The sequence below is a fragment of the Pristiophorus japonicus genome, chromosome 1 (genome assembly GCF_044704955.1).
Source record: "Pristiophorus japonicus isolate sPriJap1 chromosome 1, sPriJap1.hap1, whole genome shotgun sequence".
NCBI lineage: Eukaryota > Metazoa > Chordata > Chondrichthyes > Pristiophoridae > Pristiophorus > Pristiophorus japonicus.
In genome coordinates, this window is record NC_091977.1 from 2,642,723 (window position 1) to 2,658,914 (window position 16,192).

Consider the following 16,192-nt stretch of genomic DNA (forward strand, 5'->3'; position numbering starts at 1 on the left):
AGACTTTCCTTTTGCTAACTAGTTCTTTTAACCCCAATCCCGACCAGTAGTTTATGTTTTACATCAGTTTGTGAGATGGTATCCTGTAATACCTTTTTGCCGGGGTGCATAACGGCCTGTTAAAAGTCTTTCAAATGTATTTTATTAATAATTCTTCTCGGGATATGGGCGTCGCTGGTAAGGCTGGCATTTTTGCCCATCTCTAGTTGCCCTTGAGAAGCTGGTGATGGGCCGCCTTCTTGAACCGCTGCAGTCCGTGTGGCAAAGATATTCCGACAATGCCCTTAGGGAGGGAGTTCAAGAATATCGACAGGGTGACATGTGACTTGGAGGGGAACTTGGAGGCGATGGTGTTCCCATGCGTGAGGAAATCATTTGGTAAGCTGTTTTATCTGTTTTATTTTTCTTCACAGTCCGAAGTGTTAAACATATTGAAGAAATGTGCCTCAGTTTTACGTCTGGTGGTTTTCTGGTACAATATATATCTGTATCTATGTGTGTATTTCTTACAGGGAAAGAGAGTGAATCTGTGAAATGAGTCGACGATTTGTCTGCAGCAAAATGTCAGCTGGTTTGATGTTCAGTTTCTATGTGTTTCTCCTTCCGCCTGTTCTCACACACAGTAAGTGTCTTATTTCCACCAATCACAGTTTTACTGTATCACTGTTTAATGAATTCATTCAGCGGGTATTCAGGAAGTACGTAAGGTCTATGGCCTCAAATTTCCACAATGCCGTTTTTTTAGCGTATTGCCAGAGTTACGCCTCAACTCCAAAAAAATAAGTAGCAAGTTTCCCCGTTCTATTGTTTGAAATTGGGGCCACGCATCCTGCCCTGTATCTTCAGGGGGTGGAGCCTAATGTCTGCACCGAAAAAACAATGCCCCCCTTCTGCGCATGCGTGAAAAAAATGGACGTTTTTGACGTGATTGCTATGGGCGCGCATGTACAGGACAGCTCTCGGTCTGCTTTCGGCCATTTGTAAAGGACCAGTTGGGTGTGAGAACTTTAATTCTCATTGGAAAAATCCGAGCTGCAATACAAGATGCAACGCGGCACAAGGACCTAGAATTCCTTACAGGGTGAAGTGGACGCACTAGTTACTGTGATTGAGGCCAGATGGCACGAGCTGGACACCAGCAGATGTCACATATAAGTTTCACCAAAAGAAATGAAGAAACGCTGGAACCAACTTGCAGAAGATTACGGTGCAATGCTGACCACCCCGAGGTCTGGAGGTCGGTGCAGAGAGAAGTGGCAGGACCTTGGTCAAGTAGTCAGTGTAAGTAATATTTTCATTTATTCAATGGAATTGCAATTGTAAATGTGACCAGCTGCATGTCCCACCCAGCAGAAAGACACCCTCCCTCAAAAGTTATGTTTTCATCTTTGCAGAGGAAGCTGGCACACAACAAAAGGGAAAGAACTCGAACAGGAGGAGCCTGGTAAACCTGCACCCACTGACACCCTTGGAAGAGAGGCTCACTGCTTTGATGGGTCCTGCCTGGAGAAAAGCAATCACCACGACACAAGCTGGGCCCACACTCGAGGGAGAGGGTAAGTCCTGCAAATTCCACAGTCTGCCTTTGCTAAATGTTAAGTACCGCGCGGGCTAGCCACGCTTCGGTTCATGGGGATGTCTCCATCAGCTACACTTCAGTTGATGCAATGTGCTATCATTCATCGTGGTCCTTCAAATCAGCCTGCTGCCTGCACTGTGTGAGCCTCCTCCTACCACCCACCCTGGCCCCTCCTCTGCTGCTAACCATTTGTCTGTTCTGTTATATTTTGCAGAACTTGAGGCCAACCTTGACGATGCAGAAGATTGAGACGCAGACGGGCCAATCCCACCTTCCAGACCAAGAGCATGAGGGTGAGGGGGAGGGGTTGTACTCACTCTGGAGGAGGTGCAGGTGTCCCCCATTGAGGTGCCAACCCTTTTCCTGAGTGGTACGAGTGTTGCTGGGACATTCCATGGGTTCCCACAGTCCGAGGCTGTGGGTCCCAGTGGGATGTAGTGAGCCACACCCAGGGCCCCACTGTCCGAGGCTGTGGGTCCCAGTGGGATGTAGTGAGCCACACCCAGGGCCCCACTGTCCGAGGCTGCGGGTCCCAGTGGGATGTAGTGAGCCACACCCAGGGTCCCACTGTCCGAGGCTGCGGGTCCCAGTGGGATGTAGTGAGCCACACCCAGGGCCCCACTGTCCGAGGCTGTGGGTCCCAGTGGGATGCAGTGAGCCACACCCAGGGTGAGGAGGGGAAGGAGAGCTCGACAGCGCTCTCCTCAGGTGCAGGATCTAACAGATGTGGTTCAGATGATGGCAATGAGTGCGGAGAACATTGATCTTACACGATCACTCCTGGACACCAATAGTCGGGTGGGTGATGAGGTATCAGGACTGTCGGGAGAAGTAACAACACTCTCAGTAGAAATGGAAACACTGCGGGAACATGAGGGAGGGAGTTTTGCAGGTGGCTGATACAATGTCGGTGAACATGAGGGAGGGAATGTCACAGGTAGGTGACACACTGTTAGTGAACATGAGGGAGGGAATGTCACAGGTAGTTGACACACTGTTAGTGAACATGAGGGAGGGAATGTCACAGGTAGGTGACACACTGTTAGTGAACATGAGGGAGGGAATGTCACAGGTAGTTGACACACTGTTAGTGAACATGAGGGAGGGAATGTCACAGGTTGTTGACACACTGTTAGTGAACATGAGGGAGGGAATGTCACATGTAGGTGACACACTGTTAGTGAACCTGAGGGAGGGAATGTCACAGGTAGGTGACACACTGTTAGTGAACATGAGGGAGGAATGTCACAGGTAGTTGACACACTGTTAGTGAACATGAGGGAGGGAATGTCACAGGTAGGTGAGACGCTGTCAGTGAACATGAGGGAGGAATGTCACAGGTAGTTGACACACTGTTAGTGAACATGAGGGAGGGAATGTCACAGGTAGTTGACACACTGTTAGTGAACATGAGGGAGGGAATGTCACAGGTAGGTGAGACGCTGTCAGTGAACATGAGGGAGGGAATGTCACAGGTAGGTGACACACTGTTAGTGAACATGAGGGAGGGAATGTCACAGGTAGGTGAGACGCTGTCAGTGAACATGAGGGAGGCAATGTCACAGGTAGGTGACACACTGTTAGTGAACATGAGGGAGGAATGTCACAGGTAGGTGACACACTGTTAGTGAACATGAGGGAGGGAATGTCACAGGTAGGTGACACACTGTTAGTGAACATGAGGGAGGGAATGTTGCAGGTAGGTGACACACTGTTAGTGAACATGAGGGAGGGAATGTCACAGGTAGTTGACACACTGTTAGTGAACATGAGGGAGGGAATGTCACAGGTAGTTGACACACTGTTAGTGAACATGAGGGAGGAATGTCACAGGTAGTTGACACACTGTTAGTGAACATGAGGGAGGAATGTCACAGGTAGTTGACACACTGTTAGTGAACATGAGGGAGGGAATGTCACAGGTAGGTGAGACACTGTTAGTGAACATGAGGGAGGGAATGTCACAGGTAGGTGAGACGCTGTTAGTGAACATGAGGGAGGGAATGTCACAGGTAGTTGACACACTGTTAGTGAACATGAGGGAGGAATGTCACAGGTAGGTGACACACTGTTAGTGAACATGAGGGAGGGAATGTCACAGGTAGTTGACACACTGTTAGTGAACATGAGGGAGGAATGTCACAGGTAGGTGACACACTGTTAGTGAACATGAGGGAGGAATGTCACAGGTAGGTGACACACTGTTAGTGAACATGAGGGAGGAATGTCACAGGTAGTTGACACACTGTTAGTGAACATGAGGGAGGAATGTCACAGGTAGGTGACACACTGTTAGTGAACATGAGGGAGGAATGTCACAGGTAGGTGACACACTGTTAGTGAACATGAGGGAGGGAATGTTGCAGGTAGGTGACACACTGTTAATGAACATGTGGGAGGGAATGTCACAGGTAGGTGACACACTGTTAGTGAACATGAGGGAGGGAATGTTGCAGGTAGGTGAAACACTGTTAGTGAACATGAGGGAGGGAATGTTGCAGGTAGGTGACACACTGTTAATGAACATGTGGGAGGGAATGTCACAGGTAGTTGACACACTGTTAGTGAACATGAGGGAGGAATGTCACAGGTAGGTGACACACTGTTAGTGAACATGAGGGAGGGAATGTTGCAGGTAGGTGAGACGCAGTCGGGGCACATGAGGGAGGGAATGTCGGAGTTAGCTGCTGCAATAGGGGAACGCGCTCAGACCCTGCGCCCATTGACAGAATTAATTGCCACTCCCACTCCAATCCCCAGACCAGACTCTGAAGGGGCCCAAGTCGGGCCTTCTACATTACCGCCCCTCCCCCCCCCCGCCCCCCCCCCATCAAGAAGTGCGCAATATCCGAGATGTTCGAAAGAATAAGCTTGGTACCAACCCAAGAAACGATGCGTGTCACCAACACCAAGTGCAGCGGGCGGTCTGAGAATAAGGTGGAGGAGAGATGGGTGCTGCCTTTCTTTGCTGCTGCTGTTCTTTTTATTATTGCTGTTACTGTTGTCACTGTTCTCAAATTAAACATTTTTGTAAGTTATATAAATTTACAAGTTTCAAAGTTTCAAAGTGATCTTAAAGTTTTTAATGATCTTAGAGTTTGAAGTGATCTTAGATTTGTCAGCAATGTTAAAGTTTGTAAGTGATCTTAACTGAAAACTTTAAAGTTTGATACAAGAATATTTTTATTAAAGGTAAGTACAAACAAATGTTTCTTAAACTTTTGAAAAAAATATATTTTAAATTATAACTGAATCATTGCCATTATTTGTTCCATTACTAACACAAGATTTTGAAGTAAACAAGAATCATTTCCATGATTTGTTCCATTAACACAATTCACATTACGGAATAGTTGCCGCTGAGCCCTCGGCAGCAAAGTGTTCATGGATGAGCTGCTGGTGCAAGGCTCGAGCAATCGTTAAAGGGGCACGAAGGCCCGCTCTCCTCCGCCATCGTACTCTGGGTTCAGGTAGTTGCATGGCTTCCTCCTCCTCCTCCTCCTCCTCGTCCTCCTCCTCCTCCTCCTCCTCCTCCTCCTCCTCCTCGTCCTCCTCCTCCTCCTCCTCCTCCTCCTCGTCCTCCTCCTCGTCCTCCTCCTCCTCATCTGCAGCTTCCTCATCATCATCAGCCACTCTCACCTCAGGTGGGTCTTCGCTACCAGCTGCTGCTGCCTCATGACTAAGTTATGCAGCATGCAGCACACAACAGTGAACTGACCGACAATCTCAGGGGAGTATAGCAAGTAGCCTCCAGAATGGTCCAGGCATCGGAAACACTGTTTCAAGATGCCAATGGTCCTCTCTATTATGCTGTGCGTCGCAATGTGCGACATGTTGTATTCCCGGTCAGCTTCCGTCCGGGTTATACGCAAGGGCATCATGAGCCAGGTGGCAGGCCGTACCCTTTGTCTCCCAGTAGTCAGCTCTGCCCTTCTGGCTGCTGCTGAAACATGGTAGATATAGCGCTCTTGCATAGGATGAATGCATCATGGGTGCTCCCAGGGTATCTTGCATCAACTGACATGATGCGATTCATGTCGTCACACATGAGTTGCACATTAATGGAGCGGAAGCCTTTTCTGTTCCTGTACAACTCGCATTCCTCCCAAGATGCACGCAAGGCGATGTGGGTACAATCAATACTGCCCTGTACTTTTGGGAAACCAGCAATCCTGGAGAAGCCCACAGCCCTTTCACGCATTGCCTGGGTGGACATGTAGTCATTCCTCCGGGCATATACTGCAGCAGTCACCTGCCGAATGCAGACATGTGTTGCATGTTGAGAAATGGTGCACACATCCCCAGTTGTAGCTGGAAACAATCCAGATGCATAGAATGAAAGTGCAGCTGGAAGCTTCACTTCAACTGACAAAGCAATCCTCCTGACGCTTCCAGGTTGCAGGTCTGCTTTCACGAACTCACAGATCTCAGTTACAACTTTTTTGTGGAAATGCAGCCTTCTGACACAGTCTGCATCACTCAGGTGCAGGTACTAACACCTGTCTCAATATACCCGAGGTGGGTAAGGCCTCCTGCCCATCATCCTACATGTTCTGAGGTTCCTCACACGATGGTGTCTAATCAATTGTCTCCTCCGCAGCACCATCATGCAGAAGGCTTGCACGTAGTATGACATTGTCACTATTGCCCCCATGATTAAATTGTATCTTTGCAAGAAGCTCAAAACGACAGGCAGGACAAGTTTCTTTGTTGTCTCGCTCCCCAAGGTCAATGTCCCAGTATGGACCACACCCAGGTCTGAGCATGTGCAATGGGTTTGCATAGATCGGGAACCTCCCCCCGCTGGATTTATTTGATGCAGAGTGACATAGTGTAAGGGTTCTCATCCCTTCAGTTCAGATTCCACCCCCCGCCACCCCCCAGCCCACCCCGCTGGGCTTTTCGAGCCGAGCCCCGAGCCCCTGTGTGCGGGCGAGGGACTGATTCTGCCGGTTGACGCTCCGACCCTCGAGCCCGGTTTGGAGATGTCCGGTGGGGGCGTGGCACTTTAAAAATTATCCAAACTTAAAGAATTGCACGAAAGCTCCATTCTCTGCATCTTCAGTTGGAAAAATGAAGCCCGATGATGTGTATTTATGTGTTCGTGACTCCCTCCAAAACTTCACCGAAACACAACGGTGTCTTTCTGCGTTGATTTTTTGACGTGCGCTGGTTTTTTGTAAATGCCCAGAAGGTTTTTTAGGAGTGGTCACATTCGCTGTCCTCGGAGAAATGGAAGTTGGCCAAACTTGCATAATTGTGTAAAAATGACGCAGATATCAGGTTACTATGTCTCAAACAAACCGTAACTAACTGAGTTACGCTGGCACACAATCTTTGGGGAAACTTGGACTTTAAAATTTAGGCCAAAAAAACGGCACAAATCACTGGGGAAAATTGAGACCCATAATTTTCATGTCCCTGCTCCTTTAGAATCAGAGAATCATCGGGGCTGAAATTGGGGAGCACCACGTGTGGGCTGTTAACTTTTAAAAGTTTAAAAAATTAGTTCCAAACGCGAATGATTTCAAACTTTTACAACATTTTCCGTTTGCCCAGTGGGCAGTAAGGTTCCACTTCCTTCCTGGAGCGCGATGGGCAGCGGGCAGGGGGAGGGGGCACTGGGGGGCACACTGGGCACTGGGCTGGGGGGGGCACAATGGGCACTGGGGGGCACACTGGGCACTGGGCTGGGTTGGCACACTGGGCACTGGGCTGGGGGGCACACTGGGCACTGGGCTGGGGGGCACACTGGGCACTGGGCTGGAGGCACTGGGCACTGGGGGGCACACTGGGCGTTGGGCTGGTGGGCACTGGGGGGCACACTGGGCACTGGGCTGGAAGGCACAATGGGCACTGGGGGGCATACTGGGCACTGGGGGCACACTGGGCACTGGGGGGCACACTGGGCACTGGGCTGGGGGGGCACACTGGGCACTGGGCTGGGGGGTACACTGGGCACTGGGCTGGGGGGCAGACTGGGCAACGGGCTGGGGGGCACACTGTGCACTGGGCTGGGGGGCACACTGGGCAATGTGCTGGGGGCACACTGGGCACTGGGCTGGGGGGGCACACTGGGCAATGGGCTGGGGGGCACACTGGGCACTGGGCTGGGGGGCACACTGGGCACTGGCCTGGGGGGAACACTGGGCACTGGGCTGGGGGGCACACTGGGCACTGGGCTGGGGGGCACACTGGGCACTGGGCTGGGGGGCACACTGGGCAATGGGCTGGGGCACACTGGGCACACTGGGCACTGGGCTGGGGGGCACACTGGGCACTGGGCTGGGGGGCACACTGGGCACTGGGCTGGGGGGCACACTGGGCAATGGGCTGGGGCACACTGGGCACACTGGGCACTGGGCTGGGGGGCACACTGCGCACTGGGCTGGGGGGCACACTGGGCACTGGGCTGGGGGGCACACTGGGCAATGGGCTGGGGCACACTGGGCACACTGGGCACTGGGCTGGGGGGCACACTGGGCACTGGGCTGGGGGAACACTGGGCACTGGACTGGGGGGCACACTGGGCACTGGGCTGGGGGGCACACTGGGCACTGGGCTGGGGGGCACACTGGGCAATGGGCTGGGGGGCACACTGGGCCGGGGTGGGGCACGGGGGGGGGACTGATCTGGTGGGGGGTGCACACTGGGCCGGGGGGGCACTGATCTGGTGGGGGGTGCACACTGGGCCGGGGGGGTAGCGGGAGGTCACTGAGTAGAGCCGTGGAGCAGAGACTTTGCAGAAAGCAGCGGTCCCAGTACTGACCCTGGGGAACACCACTATGTACCGACTCTGGGGAACACCACTGTGTACCGACCCTGGGGAACACCACTGTGTACCGACCCTGGGGAACGACACTGTGTACCAACTCTGGGGAACACCACTGTGTACCAACCCTGGGGAACGACACTGTGTACCGAATCTGGGGAACACCACTGTGTATCGACCCTGGGGTACACCACTGTGTACCGACGCTGGGGAACACCACTGTGTACCGACTCTGGGGAACACCACTGTGTACCGACCCTGGGGAACACCACTGTGTACCGACCCTGGGGAATGACACTGTGTACCAACTCTGGGGAACACCACTGTGTACCAACCCTGGGGAACGACACTGTGTACCGACTCTGGGGAACACCACTGTGTATCGACCCTGGGGTACACCACTGTGTACCGACCCTGGGGAACACCACTGTGTACCGACCCTGGGGAACACCACTGTGTACCGACTCTGGGGAACACCACTGTGTATCGACCCTGGGGTACACCACTGTGTACCGACCCTGGGGAACACCACTGTGTACCGACGCTGGGGAACACCGCTGTGTACCGACGCTGGGGAACACCATTGTGTACCGACTCTGGGGAACACCACTGTGTATCGACCCTGGGGAACACCACTGTGTAAAGACTCTGGGGAACACCACTTTGTACTGACCCTGGGGAACACCACTGTGTACCGATCCTGGGGTACACCACGGTGTACCGACCCTGGGGAACACCACTGTGTACCGACCTTGGGGAACACCACTGTGTACCGATCCTGGGGAACACCACTGTGTACCGATCCTGGGGAACAACACTGTGTACCGTTCCTGGGGAACACCACTGTGTACCGATCCTGGGGTACACCACTGTGTACCGACCCTGGGGAACACCACTGTGTACCGACCCTGGGAAACGACACTGTGTACCGACCCTGGGGAACACCACTGTGTACTGACCCTGGGGAACGACACTATGTACAGACCATGGGGAACACCACTGTGTACCGACCCTGGGGAACACCACTGTGTACGACCCTGGGGTACACCACTGTGTACCGACCCTGGGGAACACCACTGTGTACCGATCCTGGGGAACAACACTGTGTACCGTTCCTGGGGAACACCACTGTGTACCGATCCTGGGGTACACCACTGTGTACCGACTCTGGGGAACACCACTGTGTATCGACCCTGGGGTACACCACTGTGTACCGACCCTGGGGAACACCACTGTGTACCGACGCTGGGGAACACCACTGTGTACCGACGCTGGGGAACACCATTGTGTACCGACTCTGGGGAACACCACTGTGTATCGACCCTGGGGAACACCACTGTGTAAAGACTCTGGGGAACACCACTGTGTACTGACCCTGGGGAACACCACTGTGTACCGATCCTGGGGAACACCACTGTGTATCGACCCTGGGGAACACCACTGTGTACCGACCCTGGGGTACACCACTGTGTACCGACCCTGGGGAACACCACTGTGTACCGATCCTGGGGTACACCACGGTGTACCGACCCTGGGGAACACCACTGTGTACCGACCTTGGGGAACACCACTGTGTACCGATCCTGGGGAACACCACTGTGTATCGACCCTGGGGAACACCACTGTGTACCGATCCTGGGGAACAACACTGTGTACCGTTCCTGGGGAACACCACTGTGTACCGATCCTGGGGTACACCACGGTGTACCGACCCTGGGGAACACCACTGTGTACCGACCTTGGGGAACACCACTGTGTACCGATCCTGGGGAACACCACTGTGTACCGATCCTGGGGAACAACACTGTGTACCGTTCCTGGGGAACACCACTGTGTACCGATCCTGGGGTACACCACGGTGTACCGACCCTGGGGAACACCACTATGTACAGACCATGGGGAACACCACTGTGTACCGACCCTGGGAAACGACACTGTGTACCGACCCTGGGGAACACCACTGTGTACTGACCCTGGGGAACGACACTATGTACAGACCATGGGGAACACCACTGTGTACCGACCCTGGGGAACACCACTGTGTACGACCCTGGGGTACACCACTGTGTACCGACCCTGGGGAACAACACTGAGTACCGATCCTGGGGAACACCACTGTGTACCGACCCTGGGGAATAACACTGTGTACCGACCCTGGGGAACACCACTGTGTACCGATCCTGGGGAACACCACTGTGTACCGACCCTGGGGTACACCACTGTGTACCGATCCTGGGGAACACCACTGTGTACCGACCCTGGGGAACACCACTGTGTACCGACCCTGGGGTACACCACTGTGTACCGATCCTGGGGAACACCACTGTGTACCGACCCTGGGGTACACCACTGTGTACCGACCTGGGGAACACCACTGTGTACCGACCCTAGGGAACACCACTGTGTACCGACCCTGGGGAACACCACTGTGTACCGACCCTGGGGACCACCACTGTGTACCGATCCTGGGGTACACCACTGTGTACCGACCCTGCGGAACACCACTGTGTACTGACCCTGGGGAACACCACTGTGTACCGATCCTGGGGAACACCACTGTGTACCGATCCTGGGGAACAACACTGTGTACCGACCCTGGGGTACACCACTGTGTACCGACTCTGGGGAACACCACTGTGTACCGACCCTGGGTACACAGCCCCTGTGTGCGGGCGAGGGACTGATTCTGCCGGTTGACGCTCCGACCCTCGAGCCCGGTTTGGAGATGTCCGGTGGGGGCGTGGCACTTTAAAAATTATCCAAACTTAAAGAATTGCACGAAAGCTCCATTCTCTGCATCTTCAGTTGGACAAATGAAGCCCGATGATGTGTATTTATGTGTTCGTGACTCCCTCCAAAACTTCACCGAAACACAACGGTGTCATTCTGCGTTGATTTTTTGACGTGCGCTGGTTTTTTGTAAGTGACCAGAAGGTTTTTTAGGAGTGGTCACATTCGCTGTCCTCGGAGAAATGGAAGTTGGCCAAACTTGCATAATTGTGTAAAAATGACGCAGATATCAGGTTACTATGTCTCAAACAAACCGTAACTAACTGAGTTACGCTGGCACACAATCTTTGGGGAAACTTGGACTTTAAAATTTAGGCCAAAAAAACGGCACAAATCACTGGGGAAAATTGAGGCCCATAATTTTCATGTCCCTGCTCCTTTAGAATCAGAGAATCATCGGGGCTGAAATTGGGGAGCACCCCGTGTGGGCTGTTAACTTTTAAAAGTTTAAAAAATTAGTTCCAAACGCGAATGATTTCAAACTTTAACAACATTTTCCGTTTGCCCAGTGGGCAGTAAGGTTCCACTTCCTTCCTGGAGCGCGATGGGCAGTGGGCAGGGGGAGTGGGCACTGGGCACTGGGGGGCACACTGGGCACTGGGGGGCACACTGGGCACTGAGGGGGCACACTGGGCACTAGGCTGGGGGGCACACTGGGCACTGGGCTGGGGGGCACACTGGGCACTGGGCTGGGGGGCACACTGGGCACTGGGCTGGGGGGCACACTGGGCACTGGGCTGGGGGGCACTGGGCACTGGGGGGCACACTGGGCGCTGGGCTGGGGGGCACTGGGCACTGGGGGGCACACTGGGCACTGGGCTGGAAGGCACACTGGGCACTGGGGGGCACACTGGGCACTGGGCTGGGGGCACTGGGCACTGGGGGGCACACTGGGCGCTGGGCTTGGGGGCACTGGGCACTGGGGGCACACTGGGCACTGGGCTGGAAGGCACACTGGGCACTGGGGGGCATACTGGGCACTGGGGGCACACTGGGCACTTGGGGCACACTGGGCACTGGGGGCACACTGGGCACTGGGCTGGGGGCACTGGGGGGCGCACTGGGCACTGGGCTGGGGGGCAGACTGGGCAATGGGCTGGGGGCACACTGGGCACTGGGCTGGGGGGCAGACTGGGCAATGGGCTGGGGGGCACACTGCGCACTGGGCTGGGGGGCACACTGGGCACTGGGCTGGGGGGCACACTGGGCAATGTGCTGGGGGGCACACTGGGCACTGGGCTGGGGGGCACACTGGGCAATGGGCTGGGGGCACACTGGGCACACTGGGCACTGGGCTGGGGGGCACACTGTGCACACTGGGCACTGGGCTGGGGGGCACACTGGGCACTGGGCTGGGGGGAACACTGGGCACTGGGCTGGGGGCACACTGGGCACCGGGCTGGGGGGCACACTGGGCCGGGGGGGGCACGGGGGGGGACTGATCTGGTGGGGGGTGCACACTGGGCCAGGGGGGTAGGGGGGGGTCACTGAGTAGAGCCGTGGAGCAGAGACTTTGCAGAAAGCAGCGGTCCCAGTACCGACCCTGGGGAACACCACTGTGTACCGACCCTGGGGAACGACACTGTGTACCAACTCTGGGGAACACCACTGTGTACCGACCCTGGGGAACACCACTGTGTACCAACTCTGGGGAACACCACTGTGTACCAACCCTGGAGAACGACACTGTGTACCGACTCTGGGGAACACCACTGTGTACCGACCCTGGGGTACACCACTGTGTATCGACCCTGGGGTACACCACTGTGTACCGACCCTGGGGAACACCACTGTGTATCGATCCTGGGGAACACCACTGTGTACCGACCCTGGGGAACACCACTGTGTACCGACCCTGGGGAACACCACTGTGTATCGACCCTGGGGTACACCACTGTGTACCGACCCTGGGGAACACCACTGTGCACCGACCCTGGGGAACACCACTGTGTACCGACTATGGGGAACACCACTGTGTATCGACCCTGGGGTACACCACTGTGTACCGACCCTGGGGAACACCACTGTGTATCGACCCTGGGGTACACCACTGTGTACCGACCCTGGGGAACACCACTGTGTACCGACCCTGGGGAACACCACTGTGTACCGACGCTGGGGAACACCACTGTGTACCGACGCTGGGGAACACCACTGTGTATCGACCCTGGGGAACACCACTGTGTACCGATCCTGGGGAACACCACTGTGTACTGACCCTGGGGAACACCACTGTGTACCGATCCTGGGGAACACCACTGTGTACCGACTCTGGGGAACACCACTGTGTACCGACTCTGGGGAACACCACTGTGTATCGACCCTGGGGAACACCACTGTGTAAAGACTCTGGGGAACACCACTGTGTACTGACCCTGGGGAACACCACTGTGTACCGACCCTGGAGAACGACACTGTGTACCAACTCTGGGGAACACCACTGTGTACCGATCCTGGGGAACACCACTGTGTACCGACCCTGGGGTACACCACTGTGTACCGATCCTGGGGAACACCACTGTGTACCGACCCTGGGGAACACCACTGTGTACCGACCCTGGGGTACACCACTGTGTACCGATCCTGGGGAACACCACTGTGTACCGACCCTGGGGTACACCACTGTGTACCGACCTGGGGAACACCACTGTGTACCGACCCTAGGGAACACCACTGTGTACCGACCCTGGGGAACACCACTGTGTACCGACCCTGGGGACCACCACTGTGTACCGATCCTGGGGTACACCACTGTGTACCGACCCTGCGGAACACCACTGTGTACTGACCCTGGGGAACACCACTGTGTACCGATCCTGGGGAACACCACTGTGTACCGATCCTGGGGAACAACACTGTGTACCGACCCTGGGGTACACCACTGTGTACCGACTCTGGGGAACACCACTGTGTACCGACCCTGGGGAACACCACTGTGTGCGGGCGAGGGACTGATTCTGCCGGTTGACGCTCCGACCCTCGAGCCCGGTTTGGAGATATCCGGTGGGGGCGTGGCACTTTAAAAATTATCCAAACTTAAAGAATTGCACGAAAGCTCCATTCTCTGCATCTTCAGTTGGAAAAATGAAGCCCGATGATGTGTATTTATGTGTTCGTGACTCCCTCCAAAACTTCACCGAAACACAACGGTGTCTTTCTGCGTTGATTTTTTGACGTGCGCTGGTTTTTTGTAAATGCCCAGAAGGTTTTTTAGGAGTGGTCACATTCGCTGTCCTCGGAGAAATGGAAGTTGGCCAAACTTGCATAATTGTGTAAAAATGACGCAGATATCAGGTTACTATGTCTCAAACAAACCGTAACTAACTGAGTTACGCTGGCACACAATCTTTGGGGATACTTGGACTTTAAAATTTAGGCCAAAAAAACGGCACAAATCACTGGGGAAAATTGAGACCCATAATTTTCATGTCCCTGCTCCTTTAGAATCAGAGAATCATCGGGGCTGAAATTGGGGAGCACCACGTGTGGGCTGTTAACTTTTAAAAGTTTAAAAAATTAGTTCCAAACGCAAATGATTTCAAACTTTTACAACATTTTCCGTTTGCCCAGTGGGCAGTAAGGTTCCACTTCCTTCCTGGAGCGCGATGGGCAGCGGGCAGGGGGAGGGGGCACTGGGGGGCACACTGGGCACTGGGCTGGGGGGCACACTGGGCACTGGGCTGGGGGGGCACACTGGGCACTGGGCTGGGGGACACACTGGGCACTGGGCTGGGGGCACTGGGCACTGGGGGGCACACTGGACGCTGGGCTGGGGGGCACTGGGCACTGGGGGGCACACTGGGCACTGGGCTGGAAGGCACACTGGGCACTGGGGGGCATACTGGGCACTGGGGGCACACTGGGCACTGGGGGCACACTGGGCACTGGGGGGCACACTGGGCACTGGGCTGGGGGCACTGGGGGCGCACTGGGGGGCGCACTGGGCACTGGGCTGGGGGCGCACTGGGCACTGGGCTGGGGGGCACACTGGGCACTGGGCTGGGGGGCAGACTGGGCAATGGGCTGGGGGGCACACTGCGCACTGGGCTGGGGGGCACACTGGGCACTGGGCTGGGGGGAACACTGGGCAATGGGCTGGGGGGCACACTGGGCACTGGGCTGGGGGGCACACTGTGCACACTGGGCACTGGGCTGGGGGGGCACACTGGGCACTGGGCTGGGGGGGAACACTGGGCACTGGGCTGGGGGGCACACTGGGCCGGGGGGGGCACGGGGGGGGACTGATCTGGTGGGGGGTGCACACTGGGCCAGGGGGGTAGGGGGGGGTCACTGAGTAGAGCCGTGGAGCAGAGACTTGGCAGAAAGCAGCGGTCCCAGTACCGACCCTGGGGAACACCACTGTGTACCGACCCTGGGGAACGACACTGTGTACCGACTCTGGGGAACACCACTGTGTACCGACCCTGGAGAACGACACTGTGTACCGACTCTGGGGAACACCACTGTGTATCGACCCTGGGGAACACCACTGTGTACCGACCCTGGGGAACGACACTGTGTACCGACTCTGGGGAACACCACTGTGTACCGACCCTGGGGAACACCACTGTGTACTGACCCTGGGGAACACCACTGTGTACCGACCCTGGGGAACACCACTGTGTACCGACGCTGGGGAACACCACTGTCTACCGACGCTGGGGAACACCACTGTGTACCGACTCTGGGGAACACCACTGTGTATCGACCCTGGGGAACACCACTGTGTACCGATCCTGGGGAACACCACTGTGTACTGACCCTGGGGAACACCACTGTGTACCGATCCTGGGGAACACCACTGTGTACCGACTCTGGGGAACACCACTGTGTACCGACTCTGGGGAACACCACTGTGTATCGACCCTGGGGAACACCACTGTGTAAAGACTCTGGGGAACACCACTGTGTACTGACCCTGGGGAACACCACTGTGTACCGATCCTGGGGTACACCACTGTGTACCGACCCTGCGGAACACCACTGTGTACCGACCCTGGGGAACACCACTGTGTACCGATCCTAGGGAACACCACTGTGTACCGATCCTG

At 55.5% G+C, this 16,192-nt stretch overlaps 1 protein-coding gene across 2 annotated transcripts in view; it reads left to right on the top strand.

Annotated features, from left to right (window-relative positions):
- The first annotated feature begins 512 nt into the window (after nucleotides 1-512).
- Nucleotides 513-16,192, top strand: part of LOC139274340 (mast/stem cell growth factor receptor kita-like) — a 40,520-nt gene continuing 24,840 nt past the window's right edge. For both annotated transcript variants that reach the window (XM_070891244.1, XM_070891254.1), the window contains exon 1: nucleotides 513-622. In XM_070891244.1, coding sequence (XP_070747345.1) covers nucleotides 535-622 — 88 coding nt within the window. In that variant the 5' untranslated portion in view covers nucleotides 513-534. The remainder of the gene's footprint in view (nucleotides 623-16,192) is intronic.